A 25,721-nucleotide genomic window follows, 5' to 3' on the forward strand; every position below is an offset into this window, starting at 1 on the left:
CTTATCTTATCCAAATCAGACCATAGGTCCACTAGACCACTAGCTTGACTGTGACCACAGAGATACCTTTTAGAAAAGTTTATCAAGGAGAGCAAGGGCTGTATTGTCTGTATGTCTTACCATTGTCTGACCATGTCCCTGTTGATGGGATCTGTGGGTTGCCTCACACTTCACCTGTCTCTCTGTTTTCAAAGTGTGTCCCTTTGCAATGAGGAAGAAGAAGCAGGGTGGACCACTGTTTACAAGCACAGTGGAATCTTAGGCTCAAGACTAGGTTTCAAGATAATTGCAATAGAAACCTGGACACATGAACATGTTCCTCTACCTGCTCATTGCCAATGAAGAAAGCAAGGGAGACCTGGAGCAAATGGTGTTAAGTGCTGAATACCCCTGTGACTGCAATCTGGGCAATATCTTTATGTTTTCCTCACCCCCGGTACCATTGCAGCCATGACAACACAACCCAACACACGGCTCTGCATGCAAACAAAACTGCCCAAATTTCATCCCACATGTTGTTTCTAAGGTACATGTGTATACTGAAACTTTTTGTATTAGTTCGATTTTTCTGTAGCATACTTGAAACATAACATCTCCCTTCAAACTAAGTGTTAAATGCTCATTGGCTGTGTAGCCAGGTCCTTCCTGCTAGGAGAACAGATGAAATATTGAAAACTGGTCCAGAAACATGTAGCAACACATTCCACTCCTGCATTTAGCCTTCAGTACCCAGGTATGCTGTGTGCCTGGACAATAGATTGCAAATGAAGAACTGAAGTACTGTGAATTACAAGTCTATACAAACATTAACTATGTTTTAAAATATTTTCCCAGGTCTATTAATGTATTCCTGCCTGAAATCCCTGTTAATATTGGGCCAAGACATTTTCCTTACGTTTCTAGACACCATTCTGTCAGCAGTAATGGTTATATCAGATAACATCCAAGTCAAATTTAATTGGATACATCTGAATCAGTGGAAAAGAAATAACTGGCAATTCAAAGGCTCTGCTCGAAGAGACACAGGCATTACTGAGCTCATTAAGAAGAAAATTGCTGAATATTGTGATCTCCTTATGAATCCTCAAATCTTTATGTAAGGAAGATGATTGGCTTGTAGAGTAAAACAATAAGAACAAAAACTTTTATTGTCACAGTTAGTACTCAGGAGTGGCAGTTCTTCCAGGACCATGGTGGGATTAATGAGGAAATGAAAACACTTTACAACTTTCATAAAAATGTATATTCATCGAACTCTTCAAGGATCAAAAAGGCCTTGCAGAGTTTCACTGTACAGTTCAGCTTCCCTACAATAAACCAGAGAGAGTTTTGGACTTCCCAATTCCTACAGAAGAAATTTCCCATGCTACTGAGACTTTTAATAATGGCAAGCCACTGGGGAAAGCAGCATTCCCATTTTAATTTTGCGCATCTTTTGAAGAGAAGTCACCCTACTATGCGCCTGTGTACATTTAATCATTCTCTACACACTTTATCAGCGAGCCTTCTCCCTGTAGGACCAATACAATTAGGTACAGTACTAATTTATTATAAATAAAGCAAAGACCTGGTAAAATAACCTAGTTATCAATGTTTCATGCAACTGTGCCTATGAAGTACTAGCTAACATTCTCACTATGAGCCTAGAGATATACCTGCAGCATTGATAAATCCTAACGAACATGGGTTTATTAAAAAAAAAATTATCATCATATAATACAGAAAACCTGTTGGTTTTAATTGAAGTAGCTAGAGATTTATAGAAACCAACTGGAGCTTTCTTCCACTAATACTGTAAAATCCTTCAGTAAGATCAAAAAGGAAATGCATTTCAACAAAGAAAGCCTTGAATTTTCTTTTTGTATATCATGCTGCCCCATTTTATGTATTTATCTCCACCCCCAAATTTAGTTGAAGTGTTGCTTTATATGCAAGAGCCTCTTCTCATCAGTGCTAAGGAATAAAAAGGTCCGAAGGTCTCAGATTAGGGGAAAAATGGCAGGCAAAGATGCTCTCTCTTTGGCGTGCTGTTTGTTCTGACCCCAGGATCAGGTCACTAGAGAGATGGAGGAGGCATTCTCACAGAGAGAAATCTCCATAAAATCAGCATGTATGTGGATGATCTGCTCTTAACTGTAATGAACTCAGAGTCATCTCTTACGTATGTGTTATTCATAATGGAACATGGAAAAGTGGTCGGACTCTAATCCTATTTTTCAAAACAGATGATTCAAAAGAATTAACAGAATTTTTTTTTCTTCCATGATACAGCACAGCAATGATCTTTTAAGTAGCTCCAAGATATTAAGTAGGAACACATTTATGCTATGATTTCAAGATGCCATGCTGCGGATAAGCAAAATAGGTCCTTCTCTATCCATCCTCTTAACACAACCAAATGTCCTGTCGCTGCTGAGGGGAGTGGGGAGAACAGGAGAGGCTCAGGGGCCACTGCTTCCTCTCTTCAGGAAGGAAAAGGAGAGAGCTGAGGCTTCCTCTTCCCTAACTTCTCTTCTTCAAGTGCTGGAGGAGAGACCAACTTTTTTCTAAAAGAGACAAAGCGATACAATCACGATTCACAGCAAACAGGGTTTAGGAGCTTAAACCCTAATCAGTCCTACATCTTTTTACAGTGTAGCCCTGAATATCAATAATCTTTAATTGGATGAATGAGGTCTATTTAATCTCAGAGGAACAACAGCAAAATTTCCTGTTTTCAAATGGTTTATGTTAGAGGACTGCACAGACATTTCTCAGCTACATGTACACTCCAAGGGATTGCTTTTATACCTCTGATACAAAACACATGAGGAGAGGGAACATGAGGCTTTGTTTCGATTCTTAATTATATCGCTGGCATTCCCCATGCAAAGAAAAGGCCAAATCCTAGCACTTTCAAAATTTGCCTGAGATAATTTTCAAAGATCACCTTTGGCAGAAGGGACTGTGCCCTTCCTGGTCCGATTGCACACTGAAGGGAGCTACAGAGTAAGGTGTTGTATATCTCAATTCTTCAAAACCATCCTATGGACCACAATGAAGATAAAGCCACTAATAGCATTGGTCTGGAGGCAAAAAAATTCTCCAAAACTCTTGTCAAGGACTCAGAGAGAGACATAAACACTACAGTAGCAACTCCAACTTTTCTCTTCCTAGGCTGACCTGGCAGCTAACACCTCCTGAGGCTCTGAAGAATAGAAGTGCTAAGACAGGATCAGAAATAGAAAAAATGCCATTCTAGAACACTGTCTTGTAAGGGTGGTAACCTTGCATGACACATGGAACTAACTAAAAAATCTCAGCTCACTATGCCCTTGGAAAATGAAAGCACTGGCATGGAAATATTCCTTACTCCAACATGAAGAGGAAACTTTTCCACCTGATTAATAGGTTCAGCTGACATATAAGTACAGTGAGTAATGTTGCTCTGCAGAGAAAGCTATACTAGGGATGGCTGGCTTGGCTGAGAGCCCTTGAGACAGCTCAGCTCCTACACAGAGATCTCGCAATTTCATCACATGCAATTCAGCTTATTGGCCTATACAAATCAGGCAGGTATTTCAATGCAGCCATCCTTTTTATATTTTTATTTTTTACAATTAAAATAAAAGAATATTCAGAACTTCTCCTGTAAAGACCTGAAATATATATAGGCTATATATATGTCCCACTTCACAAAAAATCTCTAGAGTGTGATGCATTTGCGATATATCAACACTGCAATCTGCATTATATGTAATTTTATAGTTTTAGAATTTATACTTGAACTGTTCACTTTAAAATATCACCAGGCCAGTAATTCTGAGTAATTTCTTTAAAATGTACAATAAAACTGAAGAAACTTTACATGTATAGCAGTGGTGAAGAAATCCTATCTTTATCTGTGAACAGTAGCTCAGGGAAAGTAATTTTCCTTTAGTAGTATTCAGTTCTTTCCCCAATCAGAACCGCAAATTTCTGTTGTAGAAATTCTCAATGTCTCACAAAGTCAGAAACCTGGAGAGGCAGCTGATGATCTACACCATGTGACACTATGCATTTGAACCTCTAAAAACATGTGGAGCCCCAACCAGGATTTGAGATCAGCATCACTAGTAGGATACGTAAGCAGAACTGAAGCTAACTTTGTAAGAGAAACTTTCAACAACACTAGCATATCTTCCTATTATCTTCCCTATTCTGGATTTTTTAACACCTCCTACAGCTCTGTCCAGTCCCAAAGAGGTTGTGAAAGCCTCATGTGCTACTCATATCAGGGTAACCCTACTTTCAGGCTTAGTACTCAACATACTATAACTTTGCTTTTTAGCCATTTCTTCCCACTAGTTCCCCTCAGAAAATTCCCTGAAAAATTTTCTCCTTGTGAACTTCTTCCTTCAAGGTTGTCTCTTTTTTACTGATTTTATCTAAATATCAACAACAAAACAAATTGAAAAGAAAAAGAAGATGATACCTGATATCATGGTCAGTGCAGATTAGCATATGAGTATGGGTTCCCCACTTCTGGTGCCATTAGAAAACGTAATCGTGGGGGGAAGCCACAGGAGAGGAAATCTTTCAAGACTTCATTGAAAGCAAATATTTCATAGAAAATAGTTAGAAATTTTTATTTTATGACTGCAGCTTCATAAGATGCTACTGCAATCATAGAATCATAGAATCATAGAATCATAGAATAGATTGGGTTGGAAAAGACCTCCAAGATCATCAAGTCCAACCCCTGATCCAACTCCAATTACTATATCATGGCACTAAGGGCCACGTCCAATCTCTTTTTAAAAACCTCCAGGGATGGTGAATCCACCACCTCTCTGGGTAGGCCGTTCCAATGCCTGATAACCCTCTCTGTAAAGAATTTCTTCCTAACATCTAACCTAAACCTCCCCTGGCAGAGCTTGAGCCCATGTCCCCTTGTCCTATTGTTGGTTGCCTGGGAGAAGAGACCAACCCCCACCTGGCTATAACCTCCCTTCAGGTAGTTGAAGAGAGTGATGAGGTCGCCTCTAAGCCTTCTCTTCTCCAGACTGAACAACCCCAGCTCTCTCAGCCTCTCCTCATAGGACTTGTGCTCCAGTCCCTTCACCAGCCTCGTTGCTCTTCTTTGGACCCGCTCCAGCACCTCAATATCCTTCCTGAACTGAGGGGCCCAGAGCTGAACACAATACTCCAGGTGTGGCCTCACCAATGCAGAGTACAGGGGAAGGATCACTTCCCTGCTCCTGCTGGCCACACTGTTCTTGATGCAGGCCAGGATGCCATTGGCCTTCTTGGCCACCTGAGCACACTGCTGGCTCATGTTCAGCCTCCTGTCGATCAGCACCCCCAGGTCCCTTTCCGCCTGGCTGCTCTCTAGCCACTCTGTGCCCAGCCTATAGCGCTGCAGGGGGTTGTTGTGGCCAAAGTGCAGGACCCGGCACTTGGCCTTGTTGAACTGCATTCCATTGGAGTCAGCCCATCTCTCCAGTCTATCCAGATCCCTCTGCAGAGCCCTCCTGCCTTCCGGCAGGTCGACACTCCCTCCCAATTTGGTGTCATCAGCAAATTTGCTGATGATGGACTCAATCCCCTCATCTAAATCATCGATAAAGATGTTAAAAAGGACTGGGCCCAGCACTGACCCCTGGGGAACACCACTGGTGACCGGTCGCCAATTGGATGCAGCTCCGTTCACCAGCACTCTCTGGGCCCGGCCCTTGAGCCAGTTCCTGACCCAGCACAGAGTGCCCCTGTCCAAGCCGTGGGCTGCCAGCTTTTCCAGGAGTATGCTATGGGAGACAGTGTCAAAGGCTTTGCTGAAGTCCAGATAGACCACATCCACAGCCTTTCCCTCATCCACCAGGTGGGTCACCTGATCGTAAAAGGAGATCAGGTTGGTCAAACAGGATCTGCCCTTCCTAAACCCCACAGAGGGAGGACACATCACCAATCTGGACAACCTCTTCCAGTCTCTGACCACCTGTACAAGGAACTCATTTTTCCCTTGTCTCTAGTCAGCATCTCCCTTCATGCAACCTGTGGCCATTGCTCTTGTCCCGTTTCTGAGCTCCTCTGAGAAGCATCTGGCTCTGCCTCCCATTCAACTCCCCTCAGGAAGCAAAGTCTCCATCAAGATCTAACTCAGCCATCTTGTCTCCAGGATAAACAAACCCAGCTCCTCAGCCTCTCCTGTGCCATGACCACCCTCATGGTGCTTATCAGGCTTCTTCCCATTGGTCAGCCTCTCTCTTAACCTGGTATCCACAGCTGAGCACAGGCACCCCACAAGGAGACCCACAAAACCAAGTGGAGGGGAGAGACCCCTTCCCTGGATCTGCTGGCTGCACCTGTGCCAGCTCAGCCCTGGAGGTGGTTGGCCACCTTTGCTGCCAGGGTGCACTGCTGACCCTGTTTGGCTTGTTATCCAACAGCACTCACAGCCTTTTTGGCAGAGGTGCCTTTCTCCAGGCATCAGGAACATCTGCCAGCCACCTTGACCTTTCAGCAATGACAGACAGCAGCTTCATGATGACACTAGTCAGCTCCCTCAGAGGCCTTCAGTATGTCCTGTCTGATCCCATAGACTAGCTTATTTAAAAAGACCCTAACTCCATCCTCCCCTACTGTGGCTGCTATCTCTTTTCCCCAAGTTTTGCTTCTAGGAGACAACCTAGCAGGTCTGATAGCAGGCAGATTCCGACAGTAAAGCCTGAGGCTTCATGGAGCAGTGCATCCACACTTTTACTGGTTTTCCTTCTCATTTTTACTGCTGATGCACTTATAATAGCCATTCTTCTTGTTCTGCTCATCCCTCACCAGTTTTGATTCCAGCCAAGCTTTGACTTTCCTCATTTTGCCCACACATGCCTGGACCACACTTCTGTGTTGCTCCTTGGTAGCCTGTCCCCATTTCTACCTCCAGTCTGCTTTCTTTTTGTATTTAGCTCAGTCAGGGGCTCATCTGTTGTCTCAAGTTTCTATCACCCATTTTCCCCCCAATTTATTTGAAATCTTATACTCAGTGGCATAACTTCACTTCAACAGAGCTAGAGTTTTACCACCCTTTGGAAATTATTACTGTCAAATTTGTCATCTTGATCATAACTTTTTGTTTTGCTGTCATCCTCTATTACAAATAGATGTTTTCACTATAAATTATTTTTTTATCTAACTAAGCTGCACATAAAAAAACTACAGTTTAATACATTTGTGTCATTTTACAGCAGCAGCCTCCCAAATATGATGAAACAGTACTAATTCACTGTGACAGCAGATATAATCTTAGTCTTACAACACAGAATTTTAGCAACTGAAAAATGTTTTCCAATAATCTTCAGCAGCACACAGGAACATACTATTTTCCCTTTTCAGAACGAGAGTAGACATATGCAAACTCTGTAAACTTCTTCCTTTCCAACATACCTGTAAAGAGCTGAAGGTTAAAGAGAGCACTATCCAAGAAAGTCCTTCTGGAAAGCATTAACTCACAAGAAAAAGAAAAGAATAAAATTTCATCCACATTTTTAAGATGTCACAGGAAACTTTTCATGCCTATTTTCCTAACTCCCTGGACAACACATTCACACTCAAATCCTAAACACTGTTTGCTGTAGTTTGAAGCACTGAAACTTGGTTAGGAAAACTGGCAAATATGAAAATGATGTGACAGCAATAGCTGTCATTAGGAAACATTTACACTAATTTCTTGTATACATTGTTTAAGACGTCTGACTTGGCAGTTACACTTAAGGTTGGACTCAATGATCTTAAAGGTCTTTTCCAACCTAAATGATTCTATGATTCTAAGATGCAAAACATTTTAAAATGGTTATTTTCATATATTAAAAAAATTTGCTTGCAAGTGAAATTGAATGCATGCTAGATCATTCTTCTTTCACAATTCAATTTTAATGAAAACTTGGCATAGGTACTTTACACATCTACATCTATCTCCCACTCTGCTCTGCATTCTTGTTCCAAACACTGGTACACTCAGAATCTATCTTCTCCCTCCTTGAAAAACATTCCTAACAGCATTTTTCCCCAAAATCTCAGGAAATAAATAATTCCAAACACTCCAAGGCTCAAACCACGCTGGTTTGCTTGCAATCTGAAGCTGCTTTCATTTCAACAATAAACTGGCCACCTGGTGGTTCCAAACTAACTCTTCCTTTCCCACTTCTCTTCTTACAAACTCTTTAGTCCTCTTCCCTAAGAATGACAGTATCTTCCACTCTTCTGTGATGGGAGCTTACACCCAGTTCTGTATTCCTTCAAAACTCCCTCCTCACTTACTCACAGGGAATGTCTTTGAGTTCTGGGTAACCAGACTTTCCCAACACCTTCACAAAGCCTATCACTGTGACATTACTTTGTATATCTTGAGATTAAGATCTTTGTCTCTCTGGTTTTCACTTCCCCAAGGTAAAGGCAATGTTTTCCCACAAGTTCTCTTTAGTGCTGATTGTATCACACAGATAATTTTTAGTTACCTTTCTGTTCAGAGCCACACCATCTTCACAGTCCAGCACTGCACAATCTACATTCAGTGATGGGATTTTTCGTATCTTCTTTTCATCATCTGCAGGTACATACAGGACAGCTCGTCTGGGAACATACTTGTGAGATGATGCAAAGTGATAACTAAGCTTAGGAACACCAGCTGCCAGAGGAGAATTCACCCTGTAAATGATATTGTTAAAATTAGACTTTTGGCTACAATGCTGTAAATACTATTTGACTATATTTTAAAAGTGAAACATTTCTAAGTAGATAGTGACTGATCTTGGGTTATCTATATTTCCCCCCCTTAGGAAGAGTGAAGGTAAGGATATATCTGTATTACAGTTAATTACAGTATAAAACTCTGAAACTACTACGTTCAACAGAAGTTGCAAACATAAACAGTCATAACTGAAGACCTGCCAGGGCTGAGGTTATCCATTCAGCCTTAATTATGCTGGCCATTCTGGGTGCTATGGCAAGCATGAAATACAGAAGGGTGGTGCTTGGCTTTTCTGCTGTCATAGGACTCCTCCATAGGATGCGAACTGTGCTGGGAACAGATGAGGACTGCTTTAGAGAGGAGGCTGCTATCTGCCACATTTTCTCCAGGAGCTGGACATCATGCTAGGAATGAAGCAGGGGTGCTGACTAAAACAAATAGCGGCTTGTGAAGTTGATTTTGCAACCTTGGCATTATATCAACAAACATATTTGCATGCAAATTTTAAATAAGCAAAACGGATGGAGGGGGAAATGAGGAAAACAGGAAGGAAAACCCCATGTAATGTGGAACTTCACTGATCTTAACATGTTCTCTCAGAAGCCTTCAGACCTTCAGATCCACAGCACAGACTTCCATTGAGCTTATAAACCCACCAACATCATCAGCAGGTCGTTGGCTGTGGCGCCTTTTAAAATTTATAAATGCTTTGTGTACCACACTCCAGTGGTGTCACACAGCTTGAGTGAGTGACATATGTGGCCCACAGGCATCAGGTTTGTGGTGGTCTCCACCTCGTGCCGATAGTGCTAATGAAGACCCAGCTAACCTACCTCAGGCATGAGCTGGGTTAGTGCACTTGGAGGCACTAGGACTGCTGGGTGAGGCTGCTCTCAAGGGTGGTAGGGAGCTTGCTCTGCTCCACAATTACAAGCACTGAGAAATAAATTGCAGAGGGTGCCACTGTGATTCATGGCCTTCCAAAAAAACCTCCTTGCCTGCTCCTGTTTCTCCTTATTTCATGCTGTAACCTCCAGGCCTATTCTGCTACACCAAAAATGAGGACAAAATAATACAATTTGCCTTCATTCTCAGCACAAGGCACTTATGCCACAAAATAATCCTACCATATAACACCATTATGCATTATCCTGTATATTATTTGCCACTTTGAATAATGTAAAGTTTTCCAGGACCGTGCTGAACATGTCATTATCGCGTTATATCAGGGATCCATGCATTTTCCTATGCCCCTCTTAATAATGCTTCCCAAGTTGCTACACTTGGATGACACGTGGCTACACATGCACGTGGGTTTTCTTCAAAGTGAACGTGACTAAAGCTCTCAAACCTTTGGAAATGAGTTCAGTCAATCTAAATCAGAGCCAAGATGGTATGTCACTGACAGGTTGCTATAATGCTTGCCTTTCTAAGCTGAATCTGTTGAAGAACCCTCTCTTCTTCTAGAGTGTGCACCCTAAAAGCTGAATATAAGCCTTGGGTTAAAAAGATGAAGAAAGCTTTTATCAAATTTTACCTCAGTAAACAAAACTGAAAAGGAAAACTATTCCACTATCTCCACTGCTGTGTTTCAGCACATCCCGGTTGAACCGACTTTATGAGCCCACAAAAACCCACTGCCAGACTCTTCTTTGTAACATGCCTGATAATGCTTCATTCAGCCTAAGAAATGGGGCAGCTTGGTTGTTTAACACAAATTATTTTATTACAAGTGCAAGTGTTACCCTTGATAAGTTGATAAGTCTTCTTCATCTCTAAGTGCAATAACATCAAGACTCAGGTGGTGGAGGTTTTAACAACACTTGGAGACACGCCATTGAGATCCACTGAGTGTCTCCCAAGTACTCTCTTTGCCCCTCTCCCACAAACCACTTCATGTCCCCTGCTTCAGGTTGAAGTGGGGATGGTAAAAAAACTTGTTGTAACTCAAGTGCCTGCTAGTTAAATCCACTTAATCTCATTTTCTTGCAGTAGTACACTTTGGAAGAGCAAGGAGGAGGTGGAAGAGTGGTTCACCTCAAATGGAAAGAGGAGGGTCTTTTTTCAGTGTGATATAGAGGTCAGTAAAGAGGTCTGCTGCCCTTTGCTAAACATATATGAGGGGACAAAAGTGATTAATTTCTATTCGCTTTCTCTGATGGCTTCAATCTTGTGGTTCCCAACGGCACAAAGGAGTCAAAGAGCTCAGCCCATTAATAGTTAACTCCAGACTAAAGCCAAGCAGCCCCTGAAGCACTCTTAATGATTGCCTCTCACCAACCCTCCAACATGCCAGAAACCTGATAGACATGGCTAACACCATAATCTCAGAGCATGCTGAGATGAGATGTATCTCCTGTCACACATGTTTCCCGGGATTTCTTCTGGGCTGTCATCAAGTGAAGGACTGTTTGACCAGCCGGTTTCCCTCTCACTGCTGCTAGCCCCACAAAGGCAGCCCTGCTCTGCATACCACACACAATGGCGTGCAGTATTGCTGTAGGTAAAAGCATCAGTACTTGAAGGCCAGATATAGTCAGGTGTCATACTGAGGTCTATGAACTTGTGTTTAGATGGAGCAGTACGGCTTCCAAAGCAGACCACCTGACTCCAAAGAAGTGATAGATTTAATCCATTCAAATACCATCACTTAATAGGCTGAATGTTAGAAAAACCACTGCCTGCTGACGATTGGTATCTTCTTCTAAGCTAACCAACTTTGTAGCCACATAGGCTCAAAACACAGGTTTCTCAGGACAAAAATTATTATAAGAAATATACTGTCAATATGTCAAATTATTAGTCTTATGGGACATTTTAGCAAGTTGAAGAAGCAACAACTTTTTCAAGAGGTATGGCCAGAAAAAAAAATATACAGGAGGAATTGGTGTCAGTGGACCAGCACAGAATCCTTCTCCTTTCAAAACAAAGAGCTCTAGAAATGTTTGTGTAAAAAAAGGAGTTTTCAACAATTATGCTTAGGTATGACTGCAGTAAATGTTTTCACATGCTATTGTTTTGACATATATTTTTAAATCATTACTGTGCATTTTCCTTGCATAGTTGTATTTTATGTTCTACAATAAAATGAAAAGTAGAGGAAGACATGGATTTATTACGAAATCCATCTGCCTATAGACCTTTTTAAAGCAGTGGCAAGGCCTGGGGTGCTCTATATATGAGCAGTTAGCTACTCTGGTAGGAAACATTATCCTGATTATCTTGACTTCTGTTCTTTTGATAGAATTAAAAACTCCCCAGCAGTTACTTTTTTAGGACAAAAAACCCACACAGCACTGTGATCTCGATTATATTGTTAACCCTGCACCATAAAGCGGAAGAAAATCTTACATATGTTTCCTGACTCCAAGTATTTTAATGATTCAAACTAAGCTTGACTACGGTTTAAACTAAACACATGGATAAAAGCCAAGTGAATTTGCTAAGACAATGTTTCTTCCTTTAAGCACTGTGAGTTAAAATAAGGACTAGGCTATTGGGTAATGCTCATTAAATTGTTTTACAGCAGCATATTTTCATTCATAGCATCTAACAGCATGCTGAGTGCTCTTGGGTCTTGGAAATAAAACTAGATTTCTTCAGCAAACATAACACTCTACTAAAGTCTTCATCAAATATGTAGAAGTAGCTGGCAAGTTAAAGTTACTCAACGTCCTCTGAGAACCATTTCACTCAAGAGTGAATAGTTCATCCTCGGGAAGGAGAAAAGAAAACCTTTTTGATTACTAAGAGACATTGCTTTTTGCAATGGCAGCCGTACACTGTGACTGCAGCCAGTGAAATTACTCCCAATTATGCAAATTTCCCTGCTATAAACTGCATTTTCACATTCCAGTGTTGCTCATACTCACACATATACTTAACTGCATACACCTGTGAGGTCTCATTGGAGACAACAACATATAGCTCATGAAGTAAAGTACTCCCACAAGTGATATTCAGCACTTTAACCTGTTCCTCTGTTCCCTGTTTATTTGCTAAATCAAATTACCTCTGGAAGAGATGCTACATTGGAAACTGCCTAAAACATTGCTCAAAAGGCCAAATCTCTTCTTCTACAATCTTCAGCACAGTGTTGGCCAAGTGTTTCTGAAGCGCATTTGTAGGCATTTGATTAAAACCATTAAAAAAGCTGGATAATTGCCACAACATTTATTTCTGATATCTATGCATGAGTCTACGATCTCCATGCATACCAGTCACAATCCTGGATGTCTGTGGTGCTGTGGGAGAAGGACAGGAGTGACCCAAGACCCACAATGCCCCCTGAACAAGACCCAGCTAATGCAGCAAAAATCTACAAATTGCTTCTCTGATATGTGCAAAAAACCACCCCACTCCAGAGTAAATATAATGGTTTTCATACGTTGAAGTCACTAGGCAGTAGCACACAACCACACACAAATAATCTGCCAAAGACAAAGAAACTTCTATAGAATTACACAGACCCGCAATTTGCATAGTAATTCTTTCTAATTAAGAAAAGAAGATACAAGTTGTTTGTTATAAACATCAGCAGGCCCTGTGCAAATAGGAAGGGCTCACAGCCGAGCTGAGTAGTTGTCGAATCAAAGCCACTCGCCGGAGAGTTTTATTGGTACAGCTGCAGCGCATGCATTTTATCACACATGCTAATAATCCTGGTTATGGCACTAACATTTTAATCATTTGTTCTCTGGGCTTGTTTCTCAAACAATTAGCACTAATGAATGGCCAAAATACCTCGGATCATATATGTCTAATTGCAGTCAAGAGCGGTTATTGTCCGCATGTACATTTCAATTCACCTCTGGGGATAATGTTTGTTAATTGTATTTCTTTATATAGCAAGTGAAAAAAAGCTGTTCACTCAAAAAGGGACTAAGTGTTCTCTTCTTTCCCTTTGTTCCCACAAGAAGCTAAAGTCACTTCAAGAGGCACTTAATCCCATCATCCATGGTTACAATTGCCTTACAGCATCAATCAAAAAGAATCTGAAGTAAAATGATGCAGCTATATTGTGTAATTAAAAGCAATTCAGGTAGTTATTGCTTGGGGCATTTTCCAGGTCCAAATACTTAAAATGGCACTGCGGGGATTCTAAATACTGTAGTGTTTTAAATTTGGTGAACTACAATATCTCACAGAGAAAGGGGAGGAATATGCAAAAAAAAAAAATCTCCTAGTGTGTATTGTAAAGCGAAAGAAAAGAGGAGGAACAGCTAACGTTTGAAGTGACAAAATCTACAAGTCTCCATATAAAAGGGAAATAAAAATATCAAGAAGAGAGAAAAGGGGAGGAAAAAGAAAAGGATGGCAGTTTTCAAGGAAAAGAAATTCCCTGTAATTGTTTAGAAGTTAACATGTGAAAAAATGCTAATGTTTCATCACATGGAAAACAAAAGGTCATGTCACAAGATTTACCGTCAAAATACAGGTCCCCGAATCTTAGTGCTCTCCTAGTAGAAAGAAAACTGAGGTAAACTGAGCAGCTCTTCTTTGGGAAAAAAAAAAAAAGAAAAAAAGAAAAATACTTTGGTTAAAAGTGAAGAACTATGATATTTACTTTTGAATTAAAAGTAAGGGAAGGAATTTTACATAACAACTGCCACTAACCCTGATCCAATTATGTTGAAATTAAAACTGGGAGGTTATCAACATACTGAACATGCAGCTTTACATTTTGATTTCTCCCTTTGTTCCAGACTCAGTACGGTCATTTCCCTGACCTTCAAAAAACTAATTAAGTTTAAAAACCTAACCTAACCTAACCCCTTGTCAGGGCAGGCAGAAGCCACCAGCTCTCATGGTTTGAGATCTCTTGACAAGCAGTTTTCCTTACCAGAGGAGGCTTTGTCTGATTTTAAACTTCTCACCATAAGGCTGATATTATCTAGCACAGATGTAACATGAAGATTAATTCCCCTGAAGCTGATGGAAGGTATGCAGGTATAGAATTGGCCCCCCAAAAGTGTGGAGAAGGTGAAAGAATAAACCCTAACAACTTTCACAGCATCCTAAGGGAGACAGGCAGTCTGCACCCAGCTGCGGGCATTGAGTGTGGTGGGTTGAAGAAGTGCTCACAAAAACTCAGTGAATTAAGAAATTTAACCCCCCGTAACAACCAGCTTTGGATATCAAAAGGGACAGATTGGAGGGGGTTGCTCCTGAGAATGCTTGCCTGCTGGAAAAACTGTAGTGGAGAGAAATGAAAAGGGGGCTTCCAAGTGACCTTTCACAAGCACTTGCTCCAACTGACCAGGACACATTGCATTTTAGCCAAAAAATAGAGAGGTGAACCAAATGGGGAAGGAGAGCCCCAGTGATCAAAAAAAATCATGATGGAGGGAAGTTTGAGTGGAAGAAAGCAGTTTAGGATTTAAATGGAAACTGAGCATCAAATCCAAAGTTGCTGGAAAGTAATTTTAGGAAAAATATGTGTCTGTCTGCTATTTATAGCTTTTTCCTATCTCCAGTAAATCAATTTAAGTCATATAACTAGACACCAGAGAAAAGATTGAATAGAAACCAGGAACTTACTGACAAAGGCTTAAAATCACGGACCTCTAAGTCATAAAATGATAAAAGGCTATCATAGGTTAAATAGTTAACCAAACTTTCTCCTCCCACCAGCACTAAATGTAAAAAAAAAAAAGACCTTTTATTTACCCCACCATGTTCTTTCAACTACATTTGACCCTGTTGTTTTGGTTCACTCTGAGCTCCATCATGCCTTAAATTGCTTTGACTGAAGATCAGGGTTTTTTTTCTTCTCAATTCAAAATGGCCAAATTAGACAGCGAGGATAAAAATAAAAGGACCACTGGCTTCTCATATTACTAACGTCTCCTGTTTTCAGGGCAGCAAAAGTAGTCTGTTTGTGAGGAAGAGGAGAGTGCTACTGTTCTTTGAATTAATAAGTGAATTTTAAAAGAAATTTAAATAATGGCTCAGGGTGACAAGGGTTGCTGCTTCCTACTAATGGCAACAGGCTGCTTCTCTCAGGCAGCCTGTGTGTGTGTGTTTGCTATCATTCAAGGTTAATTGGTGTCCTGTCTTGGGGAGCTTTAACATATGTGACATACAGTTGAGGATTCGCTCCCTTCCTTACGGTGTGGATAACTCTGGATAACTCCTCATGCCCATAAAGTATTCTTGAGCTGAGTTGTTCCTCGCTTTGCTTTTACCATTAACAAAGTGTCTGACTCCTTGGGATGCTTTCTGCTGCTAAATCAAACCCACAGCACTGCAGGGCAATGGAAAAGCACTCTGTCTGCCTGTGACATGTTCACTTTGCCACTTAAACCTAGGGAACATTGTAGTTAAGATAACAATTCATTTGCCTGTTTTCCTAAATATGAAGACATAGAAATAAACAAACACTAAATATAAACAGTTTGTAAGTTTTAGTTTTTATAAGTAAATTTTAAGTGCTTTCATTTATTTAATTAGTGATGTTTCTAATCTGCATTTTTAAAGAGACTGTGTAAAATTCTATTTAGTTATACATCTTCCCAAGAGAAGTTTTTGCATTATATATTTTTTTACAGAATTCAATTTGCAGCTGCGACGGAAAATTACAAGACATTTTAAATAACAAAAACATCACACAATAAAGATGAAGATCAAATATCAGTATTGAGAGATTCAGAAAACACTATTGATATATTAGCTTTTTTTAAGATGCACATTGAAGAGTAAGAAGATATTTCTTTGGATGTATGACATTGATGTATGATTAGGTTTGGTTTATTTGTTTTTGGGTTTTATGTACAAACAAATATGCACAAAGTGTTGTCAGGGCACAAAGGAAAAAGTATGTCTTTGGGGGTCAAGTATCTTCCAGTTCAAGAGGAGGATGAAGCACATATCACCAATAAGATATCCTGGAACATCCCATGCCAAAATCTGTCTTAGGAAATGAATATTATAAAACCCACAAATCTGTAATTGTTTATATAGTCAGACCCATACTGGTAGCCTTTGCAGAAAAGCTGAACTTTGAAGAGATTCTCTATTTCACTGCAAAACCACTCTTGCCTCTTCCAATTCTCCCCTCTGGCTCACCATCAGGTACTTCCCTTCCTCCTAATTCTGCCTCAATGTTTTCACTCACCCACCCACATCTCTATGTTCACACACAAAAATTGGTAAGAATGTTTGGACAGAACTTCTTTTCTTACTGAACACGCTTTTCCCCTCTTCCCCACTCCCCTCTATTCCCTCCGCGTCAGTTCCCACACCAGGACACAAGGAGCATCCCCACTACTGAGCTCTTGCAGCTCCTGCCACCAGTCCAGCTGTGTTCACATTGGCTAAATGCTACAAGGTCAAGATCGAGACCAGAACTCAAAAATTCCACGCTAATTACTGTGATTAAAGTCTGAGTCCCAAACAGCCAAAGACTCCTCAGCAGTTTAGGAGCAGGCTGCTAACGAGTTATATGTAAAATAAGAAACAGGCACTTGATAAAGTCAGAATCAATAAAGTGCCATTCCTGCCTGTTAAAATGACCCTGCTGTAACAGAGAGCCCCTATGTTCACCAGAGCCTGTGCAGGTTAGATATTCATGTCTGCACGGTGTCAGAGAAAAGGAAAACAGTCCTTAAAATCACTTCTGATTTACATCTGAGTTAAAATTAAATCACATTAAAGATGTGCCTGAGAATATTTAGCAGAAGGAAATGAACAGAGTATCAATATACTGGTGCTGCAGAAATCAGAAGAAAGAAGAAATTTGTCATGCACTTTGGGTCTTCCAGAATTTCTGATTTTTTTATTACAAACTGTCATCTTTATGGTTTCGGTTGTGGTGGGGATATTTTACAAACTGAGGGTCCCTTCACACTTCTAAGAATTTTTCACTAAATAGACCATATTTACGTCAGTCTACATTTACCCAAAGCACAATCATCTTAACGATCCCTGTACTTAGAAATGTAGATAAATTATACTACTAAATAAAGCACAGACATTTTTACCTCATAGGAAAAAGAAAATAATACTGCAGTCTTCTCTGCATTTTGAGATTCTTCCTGTAAACCCACTGGAGCATGTGCTTAGCCCAGAGAAATCAAGGACTAGTCAAACGCAGTTAACCACGTACTTAAGGACCTGCAGGACCAGCGATTAATTTTGGATTATGAAACTATTCCATTTCCATGCATTCTTAAGCTACACGTGGGTCAACCTGCTATTTTCAGGTTTTGGCACAGACACTTGTGCAAAATTGAGTCTTAGATGTATGCAGATGCGATCCAGCTGGTGAGTATCTTTCAAACAAAAGATGCTCAACCTCAGATAGAGAAAAAACCCCCTGCATGATATTTTCAGAAAAAGATTAAAAGTAAAAATATGATTTATGTTCCATCAAGCATTATTTTGTAGAATTATTATTATGTAGAGGAATAATTATGTCAAAGAATTTTTTTGTTTTAAGCTGAACTTAGAATGGTTTCTGTGCCAAACAACTGAGCAGCGAAGAACAATTTAGCAAGCACTTTGTAAATATTAAACCGCTGAAGAACAGAACTATAAAACTACAATGCACTGCAATTACACCAAAAAAAGAGAAAATGTTGTAATTACATCAGAGCTGATGCAATATGACAGAAAAAAAGAACGAATGCACAACAGCAATTGTGGCTACACTAATTGAAATCCAACTGCTCTCTGCTTTTGAACACAAGCCTGGTGGAAATTTTAAAATATTTCCTAAACAGACGATAAAGAAGAACTCTTGCAAATCCTGCAGTGCTCCAGGCAACATTTAACTTTAGAAATGTCTACAGGCAGAAATACTACCCTGCAATATGGCTCAGGATGGCACAAACAAGCATCTGTGTTTATTTTTTAACTAGTCAGATTTATAAGAGCAATGAAATCCCTACAGAAGCATTTTATATTGACCTGATATGGACTTACTGTTTTAACCAGCTTTTTAACTAACTCCACAAGTTAATAAAGGCAACTACATGAATCCTTACTGCCTATGCATTAAGATAAGAAAAACATTCATTAAGCAATATCCAGACTGTTTTAATTACAGGAATATCACTCTTATTTGTAGTATAATGTTTGTTAAGTACTGTATAACATTTTCTTAAAATGCCCCAGAGGCAGTTAAACTCTTGATTACCTATTAAAAAAAAATAATAAAAAAAATCTCCCTTAACTTCAATCACAGAAGTTAATGCCTACTGCAATGAAATTCCAGGACTTTTAATCATGTAAAAATGTCATATGCAAATCTTATTAACCATGAAAACATTATATAAGATCAAATGAATTTTCTATGCTAACACTACTCAACGTTAGCAAAATGTTTCCTTTGAGAATGACATCAGCTGAAAACCAGATTATTATTTTATTAAATTCAAAAGATAGCAGGGAATGCCCCAAAATTCTGACTTCTATATTTTCATAGTAGCAGTGGTTGGATTAAACAACCTTATGGAGACAGAACTTTCATGATCTCTAGTAAATAAACACCTGGAAAAGCTTTATTATCCAATAATAAAACATCGTTTTTCTTCTGCCTTTTTCAGTACATTACAAAAGTTAACATTATTACTGTTTTGGCACAGATGAAAATGAAACACCTACACTTTTTCAGTATTTATCCTGCATCTGCCCATTAGTCCATACATTGCTTGAAAAAAGCTGTTCATTTTTTGTTTGTTAACACCACCAAGAATTCAAAAAATCATAACAACACGATGCATTAAAAATTGCAACTTTTAAAAGTGCACATTGAAACACTATTTTCTGGCTCTGTGTCCCTGACTTTGTATTTTCAAACTTTTCCAAAGACAAAAAATTTCTTAAAAAATATAAAAAAATTAAAAGTGAGATTTTAGGAATCCAGGCTTAAATTAATTAGCAAATATTGGGACATAATTGATAAATAAGTGGTAGTTGGCAGCTCATTTTGATCTTTCACATTAAGCAGCTGAAGGATAAATTTATCACATAGGAATAGTCGTAACAAACCCTAATTCAACAATGGCTCTCCAAAATCATCTCCTTAGTAAGGTCAGTAAACTAAAACTGGTAAATTTAGCACCCACCAGTCTCTTCAGGCTCAGCATCTCTCTAGCCACTGAGTTCTCCTTGGTGAGTAATAAGTTTTTGCTTCCCTGAAAGGGACAAACCCCTCACTCTACCAAGAAGGTGGGTCAGGTCCTGCCACCCCCATGAGTGCATATTTGGGGTATGTGGTCAAAGCCCTGGGTGCACTTTCCAAGTGGGAATTCAGCCATAACCCTCCTCTTGACTCAGGCAGTTCATTAAGTGCCTTGAGGAGGTAAGCACGCCTGGGGCAGATGAACCGCACTCAGGGGTATCCACAGCAGGAAACTAATTTCATGGAACATGTTGGTCATATCATCACAGCCTGTCTTACCAAGGATGAACTTTGCTGTGTAGGCAAGCTCAAAGACCATAAAGGTGCTTGATCTACCAGGCAGATAATATGAACGTGTGATGGAAGAAAAATGTTGGCCAAGAGACATATATTAATACTAAATCAGAAGATTTCTGTAGAAAATCCCATTCCTAAGCCACTTTTATTATTTAATTATCTAAACATTTTCACAGAACTCTTCAGATCAGTTTTGCCACATCCCAGGAAACTTGGAAATGGGCCATAAAATCATGGCCCCCAGGTCCCCGCTGAAGACTCTCCACCTAGTAAGTCCCATCCCATTTGATGGTCAGTCAATTACCAACATGGACACTTTAAAAAATCATCATCATCATCAAGACTGGAAGTGAGATGGGGTGAAAATCAACTTCCCTGCAAAGTAGCATGGTTTTATTTTCATCAAAAAAAAAAAAAAGTTGAATTATCAGTTAGCAACCCCTTTTGGGGCAACGAGAGCACCTGATGGGCCTGTGCAAGTACAAGTGCAGTACTCTTATTACACGCTCTGTAGGAGTTTCTTATCTGTATTTCCCAGGTGAGATTCCTTGTGTTGCTACAGCATATATTTACTGTGGCTAGTGAACACACATGAAAAAGCCAACTAAAACTTAGGTAAAGCTCTAGAATCAAAGTTGCTCTCCTCGCCAATGACCCTGTTTCACAGGATACCCCTTTTCTCCCAAACACCTCAGTTTTGTTAAATGTGGATTTCCTACCTCACTGTATCACAACACACATCATCATCATCATTGGTCCTGTTCTCTTAAAACTAAATTTTAGAAAACAGACCTGTCCCTGATTACCTAGAGGGGAGGGAAGAGAAGGGAAGGGAAGGGAAGAGAGAGGCAGGAGAAGATGTCACCAAGCACACAGCACTCTTGGGAGAGCCAGAAAGAAGAAATTCTTCTGACTGCCCCAGTTTAAGGGTGAGGAATTTTTTCCAGCTAAATTCTTGACAAAGACTGTTCAATATTTATTTAAAAATAAGTGAAGAAGAAAAATACACTGCCTCCTTTGCAATCTGCACAAATAAAATGGCTTTTAGTTCATAATGATGATATGTAGTAGATAAGCAAAAGTCCTGGATTATAGCAAATAAAATCTATAAGGAGAAATAGGATTAAGTTTACCTCTATATAACAGCTTTTATGACATTTAAATGAGCAGCTGTGTTTCTCTAAGTAAGTGTTATAGCACTCCACGTCTGTATAAAACCTGAAAGCACACAGACTCTTTGAACTCACTGATATATAACCTTATGAGGAAAAAACTTTCGTCTGAAAATACGTAAAGGCACCACTCGGCTTAACTTTGAATGTTCTTCAGCAACCTATATCATGAAAAAAGTTTAGACTTGAGGAAATAAGTCAATTAGTTGTCATGTCATTTATCCTGTACTGGATAAAGAGAAAAAAGATTCCATTACTGAATCTGCCTACCATTTTTTTGTTTGGGTAACATTTTAGATATACTTTAGCACAAAGGGGAAATAATATCCTTGAGATACATTTTAATTCTGCAGTGCATGTCAGTTCTGTACTAATATTAAAAAACACAGTACCTACCAAAGTCAATATTATATATAAGGAACTTGGATGGTTGGAACCATCGGTTTTAGTCTCACATGGCCCCTTGTTTGTCATCATCTGTTTCCTTGCTGATAGGAAGAATGTAATGGATGTTTCAATTTTAATCTTCCCAAATAACAGTTTAGTTGACCTAGTGTCTCAGTAATGACAAGATTCATTGCCAGAGACTGTCTTCAGATGCACTGGAAAAAAAAATTGTGGCATATCCACTCTCTTCTCCAGCATGTATCCAGCAGGGAAAGTCTTTCCTCCTTTTTTGTGTCATTTGCGTTATAAGAGAAAATGCAAAACAATAACCTCACTAGTCCTGGCTACAAGCAAGGAAAAAATGTGAGACTCTGAACAGACATTACAATATGCCCACTCTTAAAGTTAAGATTTTCTTTTGGTTTTTAACCACAATAATCAAGGGTGAACATCATTTATATGTGTGCATGCTTATGTTTATATTTTTATGTGCCTGTATATATATCTACATATACAATTTATTTATTTATGTACACATAAATGTGCATATATAAATGTGCATATATGTACATATTTATGTGTATGAAAAGACCCAATGTGGTGTAGCACAATAGCAGCATTGAATGATGGAAAGCAGAAAAAAGAATTAAATTCCATAAATCCAAGAAATAATAAAGCTGGTTTGTCCACAACTTTTAGTCTCAAATATTCCTCATATTTTGCTGAAATAAACTGCTTGTTCCTCCATCTCCAGCAATGACATTAGAGTGGGAATTTTCCAGTGGAACATGAAGTCTGCCCAGGCCCTCATGGATACTAGACCAAAGGCCGTTCCACCATTAGTTATCAATGACACTGCCTTGCTTTTGCAAGGATTGTGGTCTTTGCACACACTTTGCATCCACACGCTGTGGGCATCCTGCATATCTCGCCAGTTCAGGTGTGACCCTGCCAGTTTACAGCTGCTGTAGACTGAAGCTATCTCTCAGTGATCCAAAGCAGCTCTCCCCTCACCGTTACTGCTTTCTGTCTTTGCCAAATTCCTGCCAGAACAAATAAAGCAACATACTATTTCCCACAAGTGACACTTGGCTCTTGGAGATCAACATTTTTAGACACAAAAAGGTAAGTGAACAATCTCATATCGTATTTTCCTTGACCCAGCTCAGACTATTTCAGAGGGCAAGGAGGGAATTGAGGGGTTGTTTCACCAATACTCTACCAGTACACATTAATAGACAGGGAAAAAGACTAAAGATTAAACCAGCCATTTACAGCAGTACCCCGAGCCACTAAACTGCACCACAAAAGAGGAGTGGAGTGGTGAGAATAAATAAAAATTCTTTCTTCCCTTTTGAGAAGCACCAGGAGAAGGGTGGGCATACCCTTGCCATGATCTTAAGGGTCTTTTCCAATCTAAATGATGTTCTTCATCCCTCTCCCGAAGCTGCACGGTTCCTGTACCCAGGCTGGGCTGTGAAAACCACAGCTGAGCTGTTTGCAAAACAGACTTGAGATCCCTGTGGAAACAGTGAAGACAGCCCATCTTAGATACCTGAATCTGAATGGATATGTATTTAGCTGTTTTGTATAGCTTTGAAAGAGCTGAAAGGTAATTACCACCACTACCAGTGCTAGTGCTGAGTTTAAATAATTTCTTCCACTATATATTAAAACGTCCACTTCATCAGAGGAAATGTTGTTCCATTGCTGGACATTCCTGATGTTCTACAATATATATCCCAGCATTCAGCACGCTCAAATTAAAAAAAAATGGTGCAATCTGGTCTGAAACCTTGCTTTTTCTTTAATAAAATACAGTTATGTTTTTGGGTCTTTTAAAGATAGACTGCCTCTGTTCTTGCCCTATGCAGATATAATGTAAATTGTTTTCCCACCATGATAACAGACAAGCTTGCTAATTCGAGCATTTTGAAGGTATTGCTAGATTTCAATCCACAAAAAGGTTATTATAAATATTAGTAAGTACATTTATTCATGCCTCGGGAGATTATTAGTTTAAAAAATAAATAACCAGTACTTAAGTCTATGTGGTTATAGTTATACTAATGTTCAAATATTCTACCTTCTAACCTCTGCAAAAAAGCAAACAGCAGACAGATTCTAGATCAGGATCAATCGAATAATGGAGAAGTGAAGACAAAAGAGGCTGAAGAGATAATTAAGGCTTCAAGTGGCTGCAGTATGTTTGTTACCCTCTTATTTAACTAGACGATGTGCACCTCTTGATTAAAAATATACTTTTATTACTCTATACACCTTTTCCATTGCTTGGAAACAACAATCAACCAACCGATGCTTAACCTAGCATAAGGAATACTAGGGTCGTTTTGAATGCAGGGAAGATGGAGGACTTTGGTAAGACTGCTCAAGTCTGAGGGCCAGTGAGGAAGAAGACTAAAAAGCATCTCTAGGAAGAAGAGAATGAAAGGGTAATTGTAGGCTGCAAGAAGCCTGGTCTGACAGAGTGAGGAAAATGCAGAACCTGGGCACTATATACATAAAAACTGAAGCTGGCAACATGGAACAGGTAGCTCTACAGGTAAGCCAAAGCAAGAGAGGTGATCCTGAACAGCCAGCACACAGCAAGGCAGGATGGCCTAGTTGACCAGGAGAGGGGTGACAAATGCATAGGGTCTTGGTGAGACGGCCCACAGGCATGAAAGGGAGGAATGGGTTTTGGTCTCATGCCAGTGGCAAGGCAGACAGTGTTGGGATATAACTCACACCGAGTCACCACAGGAGAAGACATAGGAGGACTGTGGGAGAGCTGCACAAGGACAGGAGATGAGACTGTGGAACAGAAACCACACCGTCAACCAGGGATGTAAAAAGGGAGACATGGTAGGTATTCACTTGGAAATCAGAAGAAAACAAGGTCAAAGGCAAGATTAAAGGGGTAGGGTGAAGATGTAATCAAAAAAAAAAAGGGGAAGAAAAAAGAAGAGGATGAGGTCAGTGGAGATTTTGGTGAGGGAAGCATCAATGAAGCAGGGACTGAGGAATCTCTTGATGCAACACCACAGACAGAGAAAATGTATTAACTCAGGGTGGCCAGCTGTGTCACTTAAGGAAAACAAGGGTAGCCTGGCACAAATCTTTGAGGATGAAGCAATAAAAAGACAGTCAAGGATGGGAGTACAAGGGAGGAGGAGGAAACAAAAATGAGACATTGGGGTTTTGATTCAGCCAAGTAGCTGAGTTCAATGTGAAGAGTCTGAGTACTCTAATAATATCACTTGTAGGCACCATTCTGAATCAGAGCCTGGTTCGGGAGCCTTCCAGTGACAGACTGGGAAAGAAGATGTGTAAAACACCCAGAACAAACGGTTCCACACGCAGAATGGAAACGAAATGTGTACTTCGATGCTAACCCCAGAAGTAGTTCTGAAACCCTCTAACTGTGACCTGTCACCTCACTTCACAGTGAAAGCAGAAAGATGTCTACACACAGACTTGCTGCACACAAGTGATCATTTTAATTTAGGCCTCTACATTGTTTTGCCAGCACTTGATGTTGCATAAAAACAAAGAAACTTCAGCTCCCTGCAACATAGTTGGAGTGACTGAACTTTCTTTCAGTAGCCAGAACTGCATCCATTAAATGTGTGAAATGCTAAAGGTAACAGTGTCCAACAACAGACAGTGAGGCAAAAGGAATTCAGACCAACCTTGGGAACCAGTTTGCCAAAATTATGGGTGAATGCTAGGGGAAAAGGACAATTAATACAGGAACAGATGGCTAAGCAAAAACAAAAGCCATTATCTAAAACCTGGCTAAGGAAAGCTTAGCAACTGATTGTTTAACAGAAGGAATTAAAGAACTCAATTAAATATAGTACAATCAATAGTTTGAATTCTAAGGAATAAGAAAATGGAGGACTTGCTGCCATTTGTGGCAGTATTAAATACTTGCTGTGCTCACATAAAATATTAAGATGCACAAGTTTTTTACAGAATGGGCATTTCCTATCCTTCTGAGAAAATGAGCCATAAAATGCAAACAAACTCTAGGCCA

General features: G+C 39.8%; 1 protein-coding gene across 3 annotated transcripts in view; it reads right to left on the minus strand.

Annotated features, from left to right (window-relative positions):
• CLYBL (citrate lyase beta like) overlaps positions 1–25,721 on the minus strand; it is a 153,456-nt gene that overhangs the window by 73,880 nt on the left and 53,855 nt on the right. For all 3 annotated transcript variants that reach the window (XM_027644690.1, XM_027644701.1, XM_027644696.1), the window contains one exon: positions 8,469–8,658. In XM_027644690.1, the coding sequence (XP_027500491.1) occupies positions 8,469–8,658 (190 nt within the window). The remainder of the gene's footprint in view (positions 1–8,468; positions 8,659–25,721) is intronic.

This window comes from Corapipo altera, unplaced genomic scaffold (genome assembly GCF_003945725.1).
Source record: "Corapipo altera isolate COAL_440 unplaced genomic scaffold, ASM394572v1 0, whole genome shotgun sequence".
NCBI classification, from domain to species: domain Eukaryota; kingdom Metazoa; phylum Chordata; class Aves; order Passeriformes; family Pipridae; genus Corapipo; species Corapipo altera.